This window comes from Podarcis gaigeae (genome assembly GCF_964106915.1).
Source record: "Podarcis gaigeae genome assembly, chromosome: 18".
Taxonomy (NCBI): domain Eukaryota; kingdom Metazoa; phylum Chordata; class Lepidosauria; order Squamata; family Lacertidae; genus Podarcis; species Podarcis gaigeae.
Window position 1 is genome coordinate 3,816,416 of NC_139696.1, and position 20,319 is coordinate 3,836,734.

Sequence of the window (20,319 nt, forward strand, 5' to 3'; positions counted from 1 at the left end):
AAAACCTTGTATTTATGAATTGGAAGAGCCGCAAAAAGATTCCGTTGAGCACTTGGTTTGATAATATGGACAGATTAGCTACATACGACCGAATTGCATGTCGACGCAAAATAAGAATGGATAAATATGAAGAAATCTGGAACGAATATTTAAGTGATAAGGCGGGAAGTAGGGGGAGGAGAGAGAGGTGGGCAAATATTGTTTAAAAAAGGTGTAGTCGTAGATATATCAGTGTATTCAAATCTGAAGTGTCAAATTATGTTATTGTTGTTACTATGGTTTTTGTTGTATGTGTCTTTTGGGGTTGATGTTTGTATCGAAAAAATGATTAAACAATTTTTTAAAAAAAAATTTTAAAGGAAGCAAAAGGGAAAGGAAGGTTTGCTGCAACTGGCTTAAGGTAAAGGTAAAGGGACCCCTGACCATTAGGTCCAGTTGTGGCCGACTCTGGGGTTGCGGCGCTCATCTCGCTTTACTGGCCAAGGGAGCCGGCATACAGCTTCCGGGTCATGTGGCCAGCAGGACTAAGCCGCTTCTGGCAAACCAGAGCAGCGAACGGAAACGCCGTTTACCTTCCCGCCAGAGCGGTACCTATTTATTTACTTGCGCTGGTGTGCTTTCAAATTGCTAGGTTGGCAGGAGCTGGGAACGAGCAATGGGAGCTCACCCCATCACGGGGATTCAAACCGCCGACCTTCTGATCAGCAAGTCCTAGGCTCTGTGGTTTAACCCACAGTGCCACCCGCGTCCCTGCCACTGGCTTAAAGAGGGTGCAAAAAACCGTCCCAAGGTAACCCCGGCCCACGCCCACTTTTAAATAGTGAATTTTGAAACAGAGAAACGCAGGCGAGGATGGAATGTTTATTACGCATCAGCCGAAGGGTTGATTTTTCCAGAACTACCGAAGAAGAGAAAATAACATCCCCGCAATGCATCAGTCAGAGTTTTAATAAAATAATTGTTCTCGTATTTGTTTCTCAAACTGAAATTTTCAGGTTGGGAACCAGAGTAAAACTGCACGAGTTGCCTTCCCAAAATTGTTTTACCAGGCCCCTCCATACACAAACACACAGCTGCTGGTCCCAAATCGAAGGGCGAGCCCCAGTTTCGTTCTGACAGTCCTGTTTCTCAAATATTGCCTTTCCTTATGGGTCCCCAGGGAAAGGAGATTCGTTTTGACACAAAGACACCTGCGGCCCACCAATAAAGCCATATTGTCTCGCCGACTGTTTGTCCCATTTGGAAAACTCTTGGGTTATTACGGCCAACGTTAATCCTACCCAAAGTAGGCAAAAATGACATTTATGAGCGCTGGTCGACTCTGAGCAGGGATGTATTTAGAAACAGGCTGTTTGTAGCATACCATGCCGCAGGAAAAAAGGAAGGAGCTGCAAATCGTTTAGGGGGAATGCTGGCCTAGATTGACTTCCTGGGGTGAGGAAGGAAAGGGGGAAATGATTCTTCCTTCTCATCAGTAGCACGGAAGGGAAAGATCCGACGGCTTTAAATAACCGCGGTTCCTCTGTTATAGCCTGGCCTGCAGCACAACCTACACCATTAGGCGATACTGTCACAGAGGGGGCTGTTCTGTCAAAAATGGCATTTCCTGGCTGCCGTTTTCCTTCACCAGCAAACACGCTTTCTCCAATTGCTAAGCGATCCGTTGCGACGCTGCGGAAGAGCCGAAGGCAGCCGTGCCTCCTGCTGTAAGCGGATGAGCCCAAGGTTTGGGTCATCGCTTGGATATAAACAGAACAGAAACGAAACAAAAAAAACAGGTCTGGAACGCAGATGGGTCTACAGTTCCCCTCATCCTAAACTGACCAGGGCTGATGGGAACCGGAGTCCAACGACATCAGGCCAGTCCCTCGCACCTTTCCAAATTCCTTAAGTTCCAGCACTGGGTTTTTCGGCACCCCTGAGCTGCCACCAGTTCTTGCTGGGGCTTTTATTTCTAAAGCAGTTTGTGGAACGCAAACCAATGTCGAGGAGAGGATAGAAGAACTGCGTGGTTTTCCCGCTCAGCGGCGGAGGCAGGTGAGCTGGTGGTGGGGAAAGGGGGTGGGTTTAAACAGCGGCGATCTCGTTCCGGTTTGCCACATCTGGACCCAAGAAGAGCAGCCGCAGCAAACGTCGCCGATGGTCCCCTCCTTCTCAAGGAGAGGAAATTCCTGGCCCCTGAGCTGCGGCAGATCGACGTTGCACCGGCGACGGGACCCCTGCCCCAAGCTGGAATTCTGATCCGAAACTCTTGTCCTGCCTGTTTTTAGGAATGTGGAAGGAACACAGTCCTGGAGGGCTTGGCGATTCGATCTCCAGAGTCACTACATTCGTCTTGTCGGCCGCGGGGCAAAAGAGGGGAAGCCTGCTCTCCTCTCCAAAAGCCCCAGGAATGAACGTTAGGTGGGGCTAAGATGCATCAAAAGCAGCTCCAGGTAACAAGTTTTTTTTTTTAAAGTAACAGTTTTTAAAAAAGAAACAGAAAGGGAATTGATAAAAGTGGTTTCCGATGATGGCTCTCCACCTCCTCTGGTCACTTCAAAGCCGTTGGTCCCGTCATCACCTAGAAAACGGAAGCAAAATTACAGGGATTCTGCCAGTTGCTCTAGGGACTCAGCTAAAAGGTAAAGGGTAAATGGACCCCTGAGCTTTAGGTCCAGTCATGACCGACTCTGGGGTTGCAGCGCTCATCTCGCTTTACTGGCTGAGGGAGCCGGCGTACAGCTTCCGGGTCATGTGGCCAGCAGGACTAAGCCGCTTCTGGCGAACCAGAGCAGTGCATGGAAACGCCGTTTACCTCCCCGCCGGAGTGGCACCTATTTATCTACTTGCACTTTGACGTGCTTTCGAAGTGCTAGGTTGGCAGGAGCAGGGACCGAGCAACGGGAGCTCACCCCGTGGCGGGGATTCAAACCACCAACCTTCTGATCGGCTCTGTGGTTTAAGCTATACAGCTGCAAAAACGACGTTTTAAGTGCATCATACAAATGGGGCACTAGGTGGCAGTGGTGAGCTAATGGCAAATTCAATATATATTTTAAAACTTTTTAAAAAGCATTTTCACAGCGTTTTTAATATATCTCTAGATTCAGCCTAGGATACAGATGCAGCTGATGTCCCGGGGCCTTCTGGCGGTTCCCTCGTTGCGAGAAGTGAAACAACAGGGAACCAGGCAGAGGGCCTTCTCGGTGGTGGCACCCACCCTGTAGAACACCCTCCCATCTTATAAAATTCTATTATTATTATTATTATTATTAAGGAGATAAAGAACTACACAACTTTTAGAAGACATCTGAAGGCAGCCCTGCATCGCGAACTTTTTCAATGTGTGACGCTTTATTATGTTTTGATATGGGCTGGAAGCTGCCCAGAGTGGCTGGGGAAACCCAGCCAGATGGGCGGGGTACAAATAATAAAATTAGCAGTAGTACTAGTATATTATTATTATTATTATTATTATTATTATTATTATTATTATTATTATTATTCCATACAAACTTCCACACAAACTGGATGAAACTCCCTCCCATTGGAAAACCCATTAGGTGCGACAGTAAAAGTTTTACATCTGCACCATAGACGTCTTTCTAAACTTTTATTCCCCAATCATTTAAACGGTGCATATCAGACGTTTCGTTTTTCTGTAAGCCACTGTGGAGACCCAGCTGCGGTGACAATCGGGATAATTTTTAAATAGAGAACAAAGGAAGCATTGCTTGCATCAAGTCATCTTAGCCGTTTTGTGGATGAATTAATCTTTCTTAAGAGTGTTGGCTTTCAGAAACCTTCCTTGACCGGAGGTGACTATTCTTTGCAAGCTACCGTATTTTTCGCTCTATAAGACGCACCAGAGCATGAGACGCACCTCCGTTTTTGGAGGAGGAAAACAAGAAAAAAAAATATTCTGAATCTCAGAAGCCAGAACAACAAGAGGGATCGCTGCACAGTGAAAGCAGCGATCCCTCTTGCTGTTCTGGCTTCTGGGATAGCTGTGCAGCCTGCATTCGCTCCATAAGACGCACACACATTTCCCCTTACTTTTTAGGAGGGAAAAAGCGAGTCTTATAAAGCAAAAAATATGGTAGCTATCTAAAAGGCAGTGCCTGGCTTAACTAAGCAATGGCTCACTACGCTGGTCCTTGCCTTCCTATCTTCTGACCATTAAGCATAAAGGAACTGGAAAACTAGACTAGGAGCAGCTCATCTCCTTTGGCGCGAAGGCCACATTCACCCACTGGGGACTACCACTTCTTGAAACCTCTTCTCATGACAAGGTTGCTCCAATCCCTTGACAAGTCTTCCAAATACATGTGAATACACCAGTGAAGGCGTTGAAGGTCCTGTGTGAGTGCCTGGAGGCGGTTGGAGGAGGGATGGCGGCTAACAGATTGAGGTTGAATCCTGACAAGACAGAAGTACTGTTTTGGGGGGACAGGCTGGTGTGGAGGACTCCCTGGTCCTGAATGGGGTCACTCTGCCCCTGAAGGACCAGGTGCGCAGCCTGGGAGTCATTTTGGACTCACAGCTCTCCATGGAGGCGCAGGTCAATTCTGTGTCCAGGGCAGCTGTCTACCAGTTCCATCTGGCTGAGACCCTACCTGCCCGTGGAATGTCTCGCCAGAGTGGTGCATGCTCTGGTTATCTCCCGCTTGGACTACTGCAATGCGCTCTATGTGGAGCTACCTTTGAAGGTGACCCGGAAACTACAACTAATCCAGAATGCAGCAGCCAGACCGCTGACTGGGAGCGGCCGCCGAGACCATATAACACCGTTCCTGAAAGACCTACGTTGGCTCCCAGGACATTTCCAAGCACAATTCAAAGTGCTGGTGTTGACCTTTAAAGCCCTAAATGGCCTCGGCCCAGTATACCTGAAAGAGCGTCTCCACCCCCATCGTTCTGCCCGGACACCGGGATCCAGCTCCGAGGGCCTTCTGGCGGTTCCCTCATTGCGAGAAGCAAAGCTACAGGGAACCAGGCAGAGGGCCTTCTCGGTAGTGGCGCCCGCCCTGTGGAACGCCCTCCCATCAGATGTCAAAGCGATAAACAACTACCTGACATTCAGAAGACATCTTAAGGCAGGCCTGTTCAGGGAAGTTTTTAATGTGTGATATTTTAGTGTTTTTCGGTTTCTATGGAAGCCGCCCAGAGTGGCTGGGGAAACCCAGCCAGATGGGCGGGGTAGAAATATTGTCAGAGAATTGGAGGCAGAGAAGGGGGAGAGAATGGGGACTTACAGAGATCAGCCTCCGTTAATTAGCAGCTGTTCTTCCTCGGACTAGGAAGGTGGCGAAGGGCTGTCAGGAGGCAATGAATTTGAGAGGGGGGAGCCGCTTCCGTGGCCCAGCCACTCTCGTAACAGAGGAAGGAAGGGGGTTGGGCTCAGGAAATGGATATACTGGGGGAAACGGAAAGCTCCTTCAGTCGAGGCAACTGACTCACCATGATGGAGACGGACTTTTGAGCTCTTGTATATAGCAAGAAGAAACCAATAAATCTTTGTAAATATGGCTGGATTCCCCGACTCTTATCTCTACTAGCACCCACCAATCGTTGCTGACATATATATACATACATAATTTTATTTGCAGGCCGCCATCCCACGCTCAAGGCAGCTTACTAAAGAATGAAAAAGAAATACACAATTGCAACATACGAAAGTTGGTAATAAGCAATCAAAAACACACAACCAAATCAAGCCATTTCCACATAAAACATGGTAAGATGTAAAGATAAGAAGTTAATATAAATAACAAGAACTCCCAGTACCCCGACAGAACAATACCCCAGCCCAAGAGTGCTGAGGAACGCAGCGCTAATATCTGCACCGGCCCTAGAATCATAGAGTTGGAAGAGACCACAAGGGCCATCGAGTCCAACCCCCTCCAAGCCCTTGTGAACTTGAAGATGGCGGTCCCTCACAGTGAGAAGTGAGGTTACAGGGAACCAGGCAAAGGGCCTTCTCGGTGGTGGTGCCCTCCCTGTGGAATACCCTCCCGTCAGATGTCAAGAATATACCGTATTTTTTGCTCTTTAAGACTCACTTTTTCCCTCCTAAAAAGTAAGGGGAAATGTGTGTGCGTCTTATGGAGCGAATGCAGGCTGCACAGCTATCACAGAAACCAGAACAGCAAGAGGGATAGCTGCTTTCACTGCACAGCGATCCCTCTTGCTGTTCTGGCTTCTGAGATTCAGAATATTTTTTTTCTTGTTTTCCTCCTCCAAAAACTAGGTGCGTCTTGTGGTCCGGTGCGTCTTATAGAGCGAAAAATACGGCAAGCAACTATCCGACTTTTAAAAGACATCTAAAGGCAGCCCTGTTTAGGGAAGTTTTTAAAGCTTTATGCTGTACAGTGGTACCTCGGGTTAAGTACTTAATTCGTTCCAGAGGTCCGTTCTTAACCTGAAACAGCACTTTAGCTAACGGGGCCTTCTGCTGCCACCGCGCTGCTGGAGCCCGATTTCTGTTCTTATCCTGAAGCAAAGTTCTTAACCTGAAGCACTATTTCTCGGTGAGCGAAGTGTGTAACCTGAAGCGTATGTAACCCGAGGTACCACTGTATTGTGTTTTTAATATTCAACTGAGAGCCGCTCAATTATTACTAAAGATACACTCACCAGATGAACACGCCCCATAGAAGCAGGGGGAGTTAAACACATCCTTAACTGTTCAACCTTGATATAATCCTATAGCAGGACTTGGGGTCACCAGGCTAACACCTGCAACCCCAAAGGTCATTCATACTTGGCACTCACCGTCTCAGATTCCGAGTTTCAAACAGGGTATCTTCATCGCTCTCGAGGGAGGCCATCTCCATGGGGTCTTCCGAGTTGGAAAGGAGCCCGTACTTTTTCCGCGGCGGCTTCCTCGTCCTGCAAAAAAATGGCCTGCGTTCAGCTACGGTTGTGCTCATCACGGGCTGTGTGTGACGTTAAGCAAGCCCAGAGCAGAGGTGGCCAGCTTAGCGACATTTCATTTCAGCAGGTCTACTCTTCAATTAGGGACACGGGTGGCGCTGTGGTCTAAATTTCATTCTGAATGAAATCAGCCCTGAGTGCTCACTGGAAGGACAGATCCTGAAGCTGAGGCTCCAAGACTTTGGCCACCTCAGGAGAAGAGAAGACTCCCTGCAAAAGACCCTGATGCTGGGAAAGATGGAGGGCGCAAGGAGAAGGGGACGACAGAGGACAAGATGGTGGGACAGTGTTCTTGAAGCTACCAGCATGAGTTTGACCAAACTGCGGGAGGCAGTGGAAGACAGGAGGGGCTGGCGTGCTCTGGTCCAGGGGGTCACAAAGAGGCGGACACGACTAAACAACTAAAACAACAGTTTCTGCGCACCCCTGGAACGTACAGCCCTTCCCTCCGGGGGAGCAAAGAATTCTGGAACCGCAGTGTTGGTAGGGGGACGCCCGAAGGTCATCTTGCCCAACCCACCGCAAGGCAGGAATACTTTTTGCCCAAACTTGAACTCATGACCCCGAGACAGAGGGTCTAGTAATATGCCACCCGAGCAACCCAGGGTTTTAAAGGGCGATGACAGTTATTGCGATAATAGGTAAAGGGACCCCTGACCATTAAGTCCAGTCGTGGCCGACTCTGGGGTTGCGGCGCTCATCTCGCTTTACTGGCCGAGGGAGCCGGCGTACAGCTTCCGGGTCATGTGGCCAGCAGGACTAAGCCGCTTCTGGCGAACCAGAGCAGCGCACGGAAACGCCGTTGACCTTCCCGCCGGAGTGGTACCTATTTATCTACTTGCACTTTGACCTGCTTTCGAAAGGCTAGGTTGGCAGGAGCAGGGACCGAGCAACGGGAGCTCACCCCGTCATTGCGGGGATTCGAACCGCCGACCTTCTGATCGGCAAGCTCGAGGCTCTGTGGTTTAACCCACATCCCATTGCGATCATAAGCAAGGCAGAAAATGGAAAAGGTGGGGAGTGGGCGTGGCTTCGTGGGAAGGTTCTGAGGGCCGGGGGAAGGGGCCTGGGGGCCGCATCCGGGTCCCAAGCCGGAAGTGCCTTTGGGGGGGTCTTCCTCCTCCTCCTGCTCTTCTTCCTCACCGCAGCGCTCTGCCGCCGAGGTAGTAGAGGAGGCCGATGCCGGCCAGGCCGGCGATGACGTAGAGCGCCCGGTGAAGCGCGGGCATATGCAGGCCCAGCAGCCCAGAAGACGACGAGGAAGAGGAGGAAGAGGACCCGGATGTCGCCGCCGCCGTCGGCGCCGCCTCCGTAGCCCCGGTGTCCCCGGCCGGAGAAGTCTTGTTCCCCGCCGCCGTGAGAGTCAGGAGCGCTGCCGCCGCCACCCAAACGAGCCTCGCCGCCGCCGCCATCCGGGGCTCCGCGGTACGGGTAGGCCGCACCGGAAGTGGCGGCGGGGAAGCGGTGCAGCGACGGACCGGCTTCCGGTCGGCCGATGAGAGAGTTTGGGGGAGCGGCGCTCCTCAGCCCTCCCGCTCCTGGTTTTTCCTCTATGGACCCGAGTCTTTTTCCCTCAGGGAAAGGCCGAGCAGAAGCTGGAATTTGCTTTAAGAGTAGAGGGGAAACCGGGAGAAGGCAAACAATACCAGTGTCTGTCAGGGGAGAAAATGGGACTACAGTTCCCATGTGGCATAGCGCGGGCGGCAGCCCTCGCGAAGAATTCGGCCTCCGGCGCGGCGCCTGACGGGAAATGCAGTCCTGGCGTTCGCGGTGCATTGTGGGGGACAGCACGGCCTGAGGAGAATGAAGGCGGCCTTTTTAAAGCTCCGCTTCCGGTGTGGTGCCTTCTGGGAAATGGAGTTCGGATTTCGCGGCTTTCTTTTCTGCTGCCTATGAGGAGGCGCGGTGGCTTCTGGGAAGCGCCGGCTGCAGCTTCCCGTGATGCCCCGCGGGGAGGCCCCGCTTCCGCTCGGCGCGGTGCATGCCGGGACCTGTAGTCTCCGGCTTCTCCCGGCGCCTTCCTTCCCCGCTGCTCGTCTCCGCTGTGCCCTTGGCGTCGCCATGCTCCCTCTCGGCCGCTTCCTCGCCCGCCGCGCCTGGGCCCTGGGCTCCCGGGGCCAAGCCAGGCACTATGCTGAGGCCGCCCCTGCCGGGCAGGCCCAGATGGCCTTCACCTTCGCCTCGCCCTCCCAGGTAGTCGCCATGGCAACCAAAGTGGGGGAGGGGGAGGATTTTTTGGGGGGGGGGTTCTTTAAAGACTGGCCTTTAAAGGGTTAACTTGCAGTAGTGGGGGAGCCTGTGGAACCTCCAGCTACGTGACAAGCTGCCAAGTTGCTAGTCCACAAGGTCGCTTCATTGGAAGGGGGGAAGAGGTTGAAAGGGTTAATTGAAAGTGGGGGTTTTTCCTTCAAATAATATTTATTATTTTCAGTAGATAAACATAATAAAAAAGAAGAGATCAACAATAATAAAGACAAACAAAAAATAGGAGAAAAAAGAGAAAAGATACATACCACATATTACCACTTAATTAATTTTAATTTAAAGAGGTTTAAAGGGTTAATGTAAGGAGGGCGGGGAGTAGTATGTGGCTCAGCCTGCTGCAAGGTCACTCATGACTTCATTTGTTTATTCTATAGGATTTACATAATAATAATAATAATATAATTCTTTCTTTGAATAATTACATTCGCTTCTTTTGAAAAGATCAAAAAGGGGGAGGTTTAAGAGGTTTACTTTGGGGAGGAGGTGAGAGCTGGACCATAAAGAAGGCTGATCGCCGAAGAATGGATGCTTTTGAATTCTGGTGCTGGAGGAGACTCTTGAGAGTCCCATGGACTGCAAGAAGATCCAACCTCTCCATTCTGAAGGAAATCAGCCCTGAGTGCTCACTGGAAGGACAGATCCTGAAGCTGAGACTCCAAGACTTTGGCCACCTCAGGAGAAAAGAAGACTCCCTGGAAAAGACCCTGATGTTGGGAAAGATGGAGGGCGCAAGGAGAAGGGGACGACAGAGGATGAGATGGTGGGACAGTGTTCTGGAAGCTATGAACATGAGTTTGACTAAACTGTGGGAGGCAGTGGAAGACAGGAGGGCCTGGCGTGCTCTGGTCCAGAGGGTCACGAAGAGGCGGACACCACTAAACGACTAAACAACAACACTGATGCGGCTTAGTCCACAAGGTCGCCGGATTGAAATGGGAAGGGGAGATTTAAAGGGTTAACTTGGAGGGCCAGGGGAACCTCTGGGTACATAGCCTTGTTGCCTTTTTGGAAAAAGTGCATTTGTAGTTTAAAGATATAAAAGCATCAAAGTTTGCATAAGCTTGCTCTGGTTCCCGTTTAGAATTCAGTTCATCCCTAAAATCTGTCGCTTTCAATGCTTTGAAACTGGAACCTTGGAAACGGAGCGGATCTGGTGGTTCTGTACTTCTGGATTGTTTCGATTGACTTATTTATTTTTCCTTTTATCACATCTTCTGTGCTAAAAGAACATAACATAGACGCATCTTTGAAATAAATCGACAAAATTAACTTGCCGGTAGCTAAACCCGTATAAAGTGTGTGTTTTGCAGCCAAAGAGTCTTTGCGGAGACTTTTAAAAATAGGGAGGGAGGGCTAAATGTTGGGGAAGGCGTTGAGAAAGGGCAAGCTGAGGGGCAGGGGAGGGCTGTGGAACCTCCAGCAACATGATCCAGTACCGACCTGCCCAAGCTGACTGAAAGGCAGAGCCGTATAAATACGCTGGAAGGCTGAATGCAGAAAAGCACCGTATTTTTCGCTCTATAAGACGCACCAGACCACAAGGCGCACCTAGTTTTGGGAGGAGGAAAACAAGAAAAAAAATATTCTGAATCTCAGAAGCCAGAACAGCAAGAGGGATCGCTGCGCAGTGAAAGCAGCAATCCCTCTTGCTGTTCTGGCTTCTGGGATAGCTGCGCAGCCTGCATTCGCTCCATAAGGCGCACACACATTTCCCCTTACTTTTTAGGAGGGAAAAAGTGAGTCTTGAAATGACGAGCAAGCTCTGGTGAGTCTGTAAAGGACCTCTCTGCTTCTTCTCACACGCTCTCTGTCCCCTTTTCCAGGTTTACTACAATGCGGCCAACGTGAAGCAAGTCGACGTCCCCACGCTGAGCGGATCCTTCGGCATCTTGGCCGCCCACGTCCCCACCTTGCAAGTTCTGAAGCCTGGAGTTGTAACGGTCTATGCCGAGGACGGCTCTTCCACAAAATACTTCAGTATGTTTGGAAACTGGGGCAGGGTTGCGGGAGGTGGTTTCGGGTCCTTTGCAGCGAGACCCCCAATGAACCTTTGTGGCCACAAACCGTGTTAGAAACTCAGATGCAGTGGTACCTTGGCTTAAGAAAAAGCTTACCGTATTTTTCGCTCTATAGGACGCACTTTTTCCTCTTCAAAAATGAAGGGGAGATGTGTGTGCGTCCTATGGAGTGAATGCAGGCTCCTTGGCTTCAGCGATAGCAACGTGAAGCCTCCGAAGCACAGAGGGAGCGCTCCCTCCGCACTCCGGAGGCTACGCGTTGCTTTCGCTGGAGCCTGGAGAGCAAGAGGGGTCGGTGCGCACTGACCCCTCTCGCTCTCCAGGCTTCAGGGATAGCTGCCTGAAGCCTCCGGAGCACAGCGGTAGAGCAAGACTGTCCTGGCTTCAGCGAAAGGAACCTGAAGCCTCCGGAGCGCAGCGGGAACTTGCGCTGCGCTGCGAAGGCTTCAGAGATAGCCGCTGCGCTCCGGAGGCTTCGGGTTCCTTTCGCTGAAGCCAGGAGAGTCTTGCTCTCCCACTGAGAGCCAGTGTGGTGTAGTGGTTAAGAGCGGTAGTCTCGTAATCTGGGGAACCGGGTTCGAGTCTCCGCTCCTCCACATGCAGCTGCTGGGTGACCTTGGGCCAGTCACACTTCTCTGAAGTCTCTCAGCCCCACTCACCTCACAGAGTGTTTCTTGTGGGGGAGGAAGGGAAAGGAGAATGTTGGCCGCTTTGAGACTCCTTAAAGGGAGTGAAAGGCGAGATATCAAATCCAAACTCTTCTTCGCTGAAGCCGGGAGAGCAAGACTTCAGGTGGGTTCTGAAGGCAGCCCTGTTTAGGGAAGCTTTTAATGTTTAATAGATTAGTGTATTTTAATATTCTGTTGAAAGTCGCCCAGAGTGGCTGGGAAAACCCAGCCAGATGGGTGATGTATAAATAATAAATTATTATTATTATGTGCACCATCTTTCGAGTTCCTTGGTTGAAACGGAAGGAATAAAGAATGGTTCATGGCCCTGTTCTCAGCTAATTCTTTTGTGTGTCTTTCCCCCCCACCTGCTTTTCGACTTCCTTGAAATTTTGCAGTCAGTAGCGGCTCGATCACGGTGAACGCAGACTCTTCGGTCCAGCTGCTAGCTGAGGAAGTGGCAATGTTGGATCAGCTCGACGCTGCGGTGAGTGGCCTGCCGGCCCTCTCTTTCCTCTTCCCCCAGAGACTTCCTTACATACCCAGCTGGGGCCTATCCTTAAAACCCCTAAAAACATCAGAGGTCTGCTCCACAGTCATGCAGAGATTCTGCTACCGTATTTTTCGCACCATAAGACACACCGGACAATAGGACGCACCTTGCTTTAGAGGGGGGAGAACAAGGGGAAAAAATTCTCCCCCTCTCTGCCCAGCGCCCCTTCAGCGAAGCGGCAGGAAGCGCTGCGCAGAGAGTGGGAGAATTTCCCCCCTCTTGTTTCCCCCCTCTAAAACAAGGTGCCGTTTAAGGCGGCTATGTTGGAAGCCTGGAGAGCGAGAGGAGTCAGTGTGCACCGACCCCTCTCGCTCTCCAGGCTTCAGGTTCCTTTTGACCTGCTCTTTGGGGCTGGCGGGGGAAGCCCACCACCAGCCCCAAAGAGCAGGTTGGGGAGAAGCGGAAAGGCGCAGCGGAGAGGCTGCTGCCATAGTCGCGCGTCACTTCTCCAGCTGGGAGAGGATCGCGGGGCTATGGCTTCTTTAGCCCCGCGCGCGCTATCCCGGCTGGAGAGGTGGCGCGCGGCTATAGAGGCTCCTGCCATAGCCACACGTTACCTCTCCAGCCGGGAGAGGGCCGCGGGGCTATGGTGTCTGCTCCATAGGACGCACACACATTTCCCCTTCATTTTTGAAGGGGAAAAGGGCGTCCTATAGAGCGAAAAATACGGTAATTTGAAAACACTTCCCATTTTTCTGTCCAGTGTGTGGCATCGGCGATGTCACAAACGGGAGCATGACCTGCTCCCCATCTGTAGCCCAATTTTGTGCTGGCCCAGGAGGTTTGCCATTTTTAGAAGAGATTTTATCACTTTGACACCTTAGTTCGAAGTATACCCTGCGGGTGTGAGCTTAATCAGTAACGTAAACGGCGTTTCCATGCGCTCTGGTTTCTTTCATGCACCAGAAGCGGTTTAGTCCTGCTGGCCGCATGACGTGGAAAGCTGTCTGCGGACAAACACCGGCTCTCTCAGCCCAAAAGCGAGATGAGCGCCGCAACCCCATAGTCGACTTTGACTGGACTTAACCATCCAGGGGCCTTTTACCTTTTCATCTGTAACGTGAAAAATTTTCCATGTTTGTTTCAACGCCGCAGGAATAACCGCATGCAAGACTTAATAATTGTGCGTGCATTTTTTGAAATTTTCAGTGGAGTTTGTAGTAAAAGAATATTTTATTATAAAGAAACAGTCAGTAAGAAAGGTGAAATAAAATAAAGGAAAGGAAAAAACCAGGGTTCACAGCTATTATTTCAGAAAACACAAGTGCATTCTCAAGAGAGGGCACATTGAATTAGATGTTGCCACAGAAAGAGACCCAGCGCAGAGAGAATGCAAAACAAACATTATAATTACAGAATGAAGATGTACTTGCCTCGGAAATCGCCATCCATGTGATTAGCCTGTCATGTGCCTGCCAAATGGACGCAAAGTCTATAGGTACCCTTTCTTGAAAAGTTACCGTACTTTTCCGTCTATAAGATGCCCCCATGTATAAGACTCCCCCCTATTTTGGGGGACTCAAATTTAAGAAACTGGGGGGAGATGGCACAGAGTTGTTGAGGACGCGGGTAGCTCTGTGGGTTAAACCCCAGAGCCTAGGGCTTGCCGATCAGGTCAGCGGTTCGAATCCCCGCGATGGAGTGAGCTCCCTGCTCCTGCCAACCTAGCAGTTCGAAAGCACGTCCAAATGCAAGTAGATAAATAGGTACCACTCCAGCGGGAAGGTAAACGACATTTCCGTGTGCTGCTCTGGTTCGCCAGAAGCGGCTTAGTCCTGCTGGCCACATGACCTGGAAGCTGTACGCCGGCTCCCTCGGCCAGTAAAGCGAGATGAGCGTCGCAACCCCAGAGTCGTCCGTGACTGGACCTAACGGTCAGGGGTCCCTTTACCTTTACCTTACCCAGGGTGGTTGAGCAACCCCCACTTTTTAGCATGATTTTTAAAGGAAAAAAACATAGCCTTATACAGGGAAAACTACAGTAGTTTCCCTGAAATGGGAACAAACATTCCCATATGGAACCGAATCATTTAAAGAAGAACCCAGAGACTCTTTCAAGCCCTGTGACATGTTCAGATAATAGCGTTTTGTCCCCATCACCCCCGCCCGAAATGCCCTCCCCGGCAACTGTCATGTTGCACCTTTTTCCTCTTCCGGGTCTGATCCTGGCAACTTTTGTCCCCCCCCCCCCCCGCCGTTTGCAGACAGCCAAGTCGAACCTGGAGAAGGCCCTGTCGCAGCTGGCGTCCGCCTCCGATGAAGCGGCCAAGGCGGAAGCGCAGATCAGCGTGGAAGCCAACGAGGCGATCGTGAAAGCTTTGGAGTGAGAAGGGTAAGCCCAAATGATAATAATAATAATAAATTTTTATATCCCGCCCTCCCCAGCCGAAGCCGGGCTCAGGGCGGCTAACAACAATAAAATAGTACAACGTTCTAAAATCATTTCATTATAAAAGTAATTCTAATCAAATTGATGGCAACCATTGGGCTAGAGTTCTGTGAAGATTGCCAAAGGAGGGAGTCAGGCTGTGCCCTGGCCAAAGGCCTGGTGGAACAGCTCTGTCTTGCAGGCCCTGCGGAAAGATGTCAAGTCCTGCAGGGCCCTAGTCTCTTGTGACGGAGCGTTCCACCAGGTCGGAGCCACAGCCGAAAAAGCCCCGGCTCTGGTTGAGGCCAGCCTAACCTCTCTGTGGCCTGGGACCTTCAAGACGTTTTTGTTTGAAGACCGTAGGTTCCTCCGTGGGACACACCAGGAGAGGCGGTCCCATAGGTACGAAGGTCCTAGGCCGCATAGGGCTTTAAAGGTTAAAACCAGCACCTGAAACCTGATCCTGTACTCCACCGGGAGCCAGTGCAGCTGGTATAGCACCGGGTGAATGTGATCTCGCAGCGAGGACCCCGTAAGGAGTCTCGCCGCGGCATTCTGCACCCGCTGGAGTTTCTGGGTCAGTCTCAAGGGCAGCCCCACGTAGAGCGAGTTACCATAATCCAGTCTGGAGGATTCCACACTCTAACCATTACACCACGCTTTCCCAGGACCCCAGTTCCTGGTACTGGGGGTGGTTCAAAGCGGTGAGAGAGATTTGTTGCTTCAGACAGATTCCTGCCGCTAGGTGGCACAGAAGGGCTGGCGGACCAATATATCTGGTGAGCTTTCAAGCTCCCCTTCTTAAGCCAGGGTGCACTAATTGGCTATTCTGTGACTTTGCTCAACTGCCTTCCATCCTGAAAAAGGAAATTGCTGCCTTCTGTTTTTTTGCTTCGGATGAGACCCCGAGTAGGAGAAAGGCCACTCTATCCCCAACTCTCTGTGTCAAGGAGGACCGGAAGAGTTCTGCTTCCCCCCCCCCCCACCAAAAAAAAAATGTTTTATTAGTTTTCACAATATTATAAACAAACAGACAAACACACAAGACAAACAAACATAAATCATAGCCTTATTGAAAATTTCAGTTGCTAACTTTGTTAAGTGACTTCCTCGCTTCCTTTGGTTGAATTTCATTGCATGTGCTTTTAACGGTTTCCCAAATCCCAATTTTTATGAAATTTAACTTAAGCATTAACATCCTTAGATCTTCACCTTATGGAATTAAACATATTAATTCATCACTTAACATAAATAAAATCCTTAGCCCATTAGGTATCTGCAAGCTATTTTCAGTTAGTTTAACTTAACAAATTTAACTAAATAATCATTAAATTTATTCCATTCTTCCTGATACTCCTCCTCCTTCTGGTCGCGGACTCGAAAGAGTTCTTCTTTAGCCCCTGCTCTCTGAGCTGCCTGCTTGCTCTCGCTTTCTCCCATGCCCACCCAACGTACCCAGGGGATCTCCCATCAGCGAGCGTCCCTATTCGTTTGTGAGCCTCGCAGCAGCGTGGCCCAAAGTGGAACGCCCTGCAGGTGTCGTTAAGCTCCAGCTCCTGCAGGAATCAGAACAGTCATCTTTTGCACAGAAACTACAACTAATCCAGAATGCGGCAGCTAGACTGGGGACAGGGAGCGGCCGCCGAGACCACATAACACTGGTCCTGAAAGACCTACATTGGCTCCCAGGATGTTTCCGAGCACAATTCAAAGTGTTGGTGCTGATCTTAAAAGCCCTAAACAGCCCAGTATCCCTGAAGGAGCGTCTCCACCCCCATCGTCCAGCCCAGACACTGAGGTCCAGCTCCAAGGGCCTTCTGGCGGTTCCCTCCCTGCGAGAAGCCAAGTTAAAGGGAACCAGGCAGAGGGCCTTCTCGGTGGTGGCGCCCACCCTGTGGAACGCCCTCCCACCAGATGTCAAAGAGAAAAATAACTACCAAACTTTTAGAAGACATCTGAAGGCAGCCTTGTTTAGGGAAGCTTTGAATGTTTAATAGGTTATTGTATTTTAGTGTTTTGTTGGAAGCCGCCCAGAGTGGCTGGGGAAACCCAGCCGGATGGGCGGGGTATAAATAAAAAATTATTATTATTATATTCGGGAAAAGAAAAGGCTCAGGAGTGAACCCTACACAAATCTGGCGTGAAGTCCCTAAGGTGGTTAGACGGCGCCTTGTACGCTTCCTTCCGGTAACTCCTGCAGCCCAGCTTGTGCCCGATACCTTGCTCTGCTGTCCTGTGGACCATATCAATGAGGCTGAAATGGGCGTCTTGTCGTCTGGGCAGTCCAGGACCTCCAGACATGCGGCCCAGGCTTGCACCCCAGAAAGGTCACTTCAGTGCTGCAAATTCAGCACCCCCCTTGGCTTCTCATTCTCCTTGTCCGCCTGCCAGGGAATCCTTAGCTGCGATTCCTGCATTGCTGGGGGGTTGGACTGGATGAGCTTTGGGGTTCCTGCCCATCTCTTTGATCTGATCGTTTTCTCTCTTTCTCTGTTGCAGGAATACCCCGCTGCTTTCTGGAAACGGCCCTCTTTTCCCTCTGGACCTCCTTCTCTTTGTCCGTGCAGATGGTTTGGGTAAACCCCATCAATTTAGCTTTTGACCAATTAAAAACGGGTAGAAAATCTGTGAAAGTCCCCTCTGCACCTTCGTCCTTGTTTACATTCTTGCCTGCGGTTTAAGAGCCCTTGCGCCATTTGTAAAACTGTCCACCTGCTTCAGTTGAAAGATCTTGTTAGCTCAGTTGGTAGAGCACGAGACGCTCAATCTCAGGGCGCGAGTTCGAGTCTCACATTCCTGCATTGCCGAGGGTTGGGCCAGATGACCCGCATGGTCCCTTCCGACTCTACGATTCCATAAATCAGGATGGAGAGGAGGTTTCCCCTCAAAGCCGCCCCCTCTGGTCGCCCCACAAAATCCTCTGGACATGCCAGCAAGCCTAATCTCCCAGGTACTTAATTCCCAGGTGAGCCCAAAAGGCCTTCTAAGCTGCACATCGTTGGCAGGCTGTGGGGCGAGCGGCTGTTGGGGTCCAGGGAAAGGAGGGAAGCATCCCTCTGAGAGCGTTTTAAGGCAGGAACTGGCCTGTGGGTTTAGGGAAAGGTCAGAGACAGGCCAGGACATTTGCAGTGGCGGACTTTTGGGCTCTCAAATACCGCCTCCGACATTTGACACCCGGGGTGGACGTCTTTTAGGATGCAGCTTAATCCGCGGTTGCTTTCAAACTAACATTGCATTTTCATCGTCGTAACCCGCCCTGGAACCTTGGGGTGTGAAGCACAGGTAGAAAGGTAAAGGTACCCCTGGCCGTTAGGTCCAGTCGTAGACGACTCTGGGGTTGCGCGCTCATCTCGCTCTATAGGCCGAGGGAGCCGGCGTTTGTCCGCAGACAGCTTCCGGGTCATGTGGCCAGCATGACTAAGCCGCTTCTGGCAAACCAGAGCAGCGCACGGAAACGCCGTTTACCTTCCCGCCAGAGTGGTACCTATTGATCTACTTGCACTTGACATGCTTTTGAACTGCTAGGTGGGCAGGAGCAGGGACCAAGCAACGGGAGCTCACACCATCGCTGCGAATTGAACCGCCAACCTTCCAATCGGCAAGCCCTAGGCTCTGTGTTTTAGACCACAGCGCCACCCTGAAGGGCAGGTGATTAATCATAATTTTGATAACCGGGGGGGCCCATCCAGGAACCGAGAGAAGGCTCTGCTGCCAGGTGGCAGCACGGGCAAGTGACTGGGGGAGAGCTGTGCTGATGTCCCTGCCCTCCAGCACCCCACCCCCCCCGCTTCTCTCGCTTGCTCAGCCAGGTGTGTTATTTGGCCGGCAAATGCTCCAGCTCCCCTGCTTTGGCACCGAGCCTGGCAACTCCCACGTCATGGTGCAGGGGGCGGGCGGGAAGGAATAATAAACCCACGAAATCAGCACCCAGCACAGCAGCAGCTTGGTGGCTAAACGGAACAGACTCCTTCGGAAAGTGGGGAACTACTCTCCTTCAGTTTTTTAAGCAGATGTTGGACAGCCACTAGTCACGGTTGCTTTAGTTGAGATCGGGGGTTGGACTGGATGACCCCTGGAGGTCCCTTCCCGCTGTACCATTCTGCGGCTAGTAGCCATTAAGAAGAGTTTGGCTGCTGGATCAGGACGGGGGGCAGGGAGGCCCGTCTATTCCACCATCCTGCACAACGGCAGCCACTCTCCCATCCTGCGATTGCCATCAGGGACCTTGGTTTGCCACCCAGGACATGGGGAAGTCTCTTGTTGTGGCACAACTTGGGGGACAGGATCGAGGGGGATGGGGCAGCTCCAAGCCCCCTTCTGAAAAGCGCTGTTTCCCCACCACCACCCCTCCACTGGTTGGCGAGAGCAGGCGGTCTTCAACTCTCAACCAGACCCAGGACCCCACACCTTCAGCCCCACTTCTTAACCCCTTGCCCCACCAGTCTGCGTGCTGACATGCCTGGGAGGCGGTCTGCGTCCGTCCCGGGCCTTGACGCATCCCAGTCGTCGTCGGAAGCATTCTGGGAAACGGTTCCTTCGCCTCTTCCTCACTTGTGCACCATATCGCTGGCTGCGTCCGTCGTCGTCCTCTGAACCCGTTCCAGTTAACATACGAACGTAAGGAGAGTCTGCTGCCTCAGGCCAGTGGTTCATCTTTTCCAGCCTCCTCTTCTCACAGGAACCAACCCGATGCCCCAATTTCGAAGCCTGCAGGCCGGATTACCCTCCTGCGGTTTCCGGGAACCGGGGTCCAGAATCATCGCTGCCTCCCACTGTGGGTGCTCGGAGCACAGAGCCCCACATTGGTCAAGAGATTCCTGCATCTCCAGAGATGAGCGCCATTGCCATAGCTGCCTTGCCAGTACAGTGGACGCACGGGTTGCGAACATGATCCGTGCAGGAAGCACGTTCACAACTTGCAGTGACCGCAACGCCATGTCTGCGCATGCGGTGGTCGCAATTTGGCTCTTCTGCGCATGTCCAAAGCGCGATTTAGTGCTTATGTGCAAGTGCCAGAACCCGGACGTAACCTGTTCTGGTGCTTCCAGGTTGAGCGCAACCCGAAATCGCACAACCCGAAGTGTCTGCAACCCGAGGCATGACTGTACAGTGGTACCTTGGTACTCAAATGGCTCGGCTCCCGAACGCCGCAAACCCGGAAGTGAGTGTTCCAGTTTGTGAACGTTTTTTGGAAGCCGAATGTCCAGCGCGGCTTCCGATTGGCTGCAGGAAGTTCCTGCAGCCAATCGGAAGCCGTGCCTTGATTTTTGAACGGTTTCAGGACTCAGAACGGACTCCTGGGACGGATTACATTGGAGAACCAAGGTACCGCTGTACTCTGACTCAGCTCTGCGTCGTCTACTAATTAATTTTTTTAGTGGCTTGAAAAAAATATTTTCAGCTGTTCCAATTGGATCCATAAGCCGTCTTGAGTCCCTGTCTCGGGGGCAAAGGCAGGAGATAGATAGATAGATAGATAGATAGATAGATAGAACTGTAACAAGGGAACTTGGGAGTTGTAGTTCAGCA

The 20,319-nt window shown here is 51.3% G+C and overlaps 2 protein-coding genes and 1 long non-coding RNA gene across 3 annotated transcripts in view; 2 read left to right on the forward strand and 1 right to left on the reverse strand.

Moving 5' to 3' along the window:
* Window positions 1-848: 848 nt before the first annotated feature.
* FAM174C (family with sequence similarity 174 member C) lies at window positions 849-8,406 on the reverse strand. The gene is made up of 3 exons (XM_083720825.1): window positions 8,062-8,406; window positions 6,757-6,873; window positions 849-2,563 (listed from the first exon to the last, which is right to left on the reverse strand). Exons 1-3 carry the CDS (start codon window positions 8,328-8,330, stop codon window positions 2,560-2,562), a joined length of 390 nt encoding a protein of 129 aa, XP_083576951.1. The 5' UTR covers window positions 8,331-8,406; the 3' UTR covers window positions 849-2,559.
* LOC310835898 overlaps window positions 2,931-20,319 on the forward strand; it is a 150,950-nt gene continuing 133,561 nt past the window's right edge. Inside the window, exons 1-2 of the long non-coding RNA XR_014559776.1 lie at window positions 2,931-2,967; window positions 4,221-4,328. This is a non-coding gene — a long non-coding RNA (uncharacterized lncRNA). The remainder of the gene's footprint in view (window positions 2,968-4,220; window positions 4,329-20,319) is intronic.
* Window positions 8,910-17,426, forward strand: ATP5F1D (ATP synthase F1 subunit delta). Its single transcript, XM_083720817.1, has 5 exons — window positions 8,910-9,111; window positions 11,007-11,160; window positions 12,268-12,356; window positions 14,627-14,754; window positions 17,290-17,426. The coding sequence occupies exons 1-4, from the start codon at window positions 8,980-8,982 to the stop codon at window positions 14,747-14,749; spliced, it is 498 nt and encodes a 165-aa protein (XP_083576943.1). The 5' UTR covers window positions 8,910-8,979; the 3' UTR covers window positions 14,750-14,754; window positions 17,290-17,426.

What these genes read in the sequence shown, in the direction of transcription:
- ATP5F1D (XM_083720817.1), top strand. Translation starts at nt 8,980, where the DNA reads ATGCTCCCTCTCGGCCGCTTCCTCGCCCGCCGCGCCTGGGCCCTGGGC. An exon ending in CCTTCGCCTCGCCCTCCCAG is followed by an intron (nt 9,112 to 11,006) that starts GTAGTCGCCATG and finishes CCCCTTTTCCAG; the next exon opens with GTTTACTACAATGCGGCCAA. An exon ending in CTCTTCCACAAAATACTTCA is followed by an intron (nt 11,161 to 12,267) that starts GTATGTTTGGAA and finishes GAAATTTTGCAG; the next exon opens with TCAGTAGCGGCTCGATCACG.
- FAM174C (XM_083720825.1), bottom strand. Translation starts at nt 8,330, where the DNA reads ATGGCGGCGGCGGCGAGGCTCGTTTGGGTGGCGGCGGCAGCGCTCCTG. An exon ending in CTCGGCGGCAGAGCGCTGCG is followed by an intron (nt 6,874 to 8,061) that starts GTGAGGAAGAAG and finishes ATTTTTTTGCAG; the next exon opens with GACGAGGAAGCCGCCGCGGA.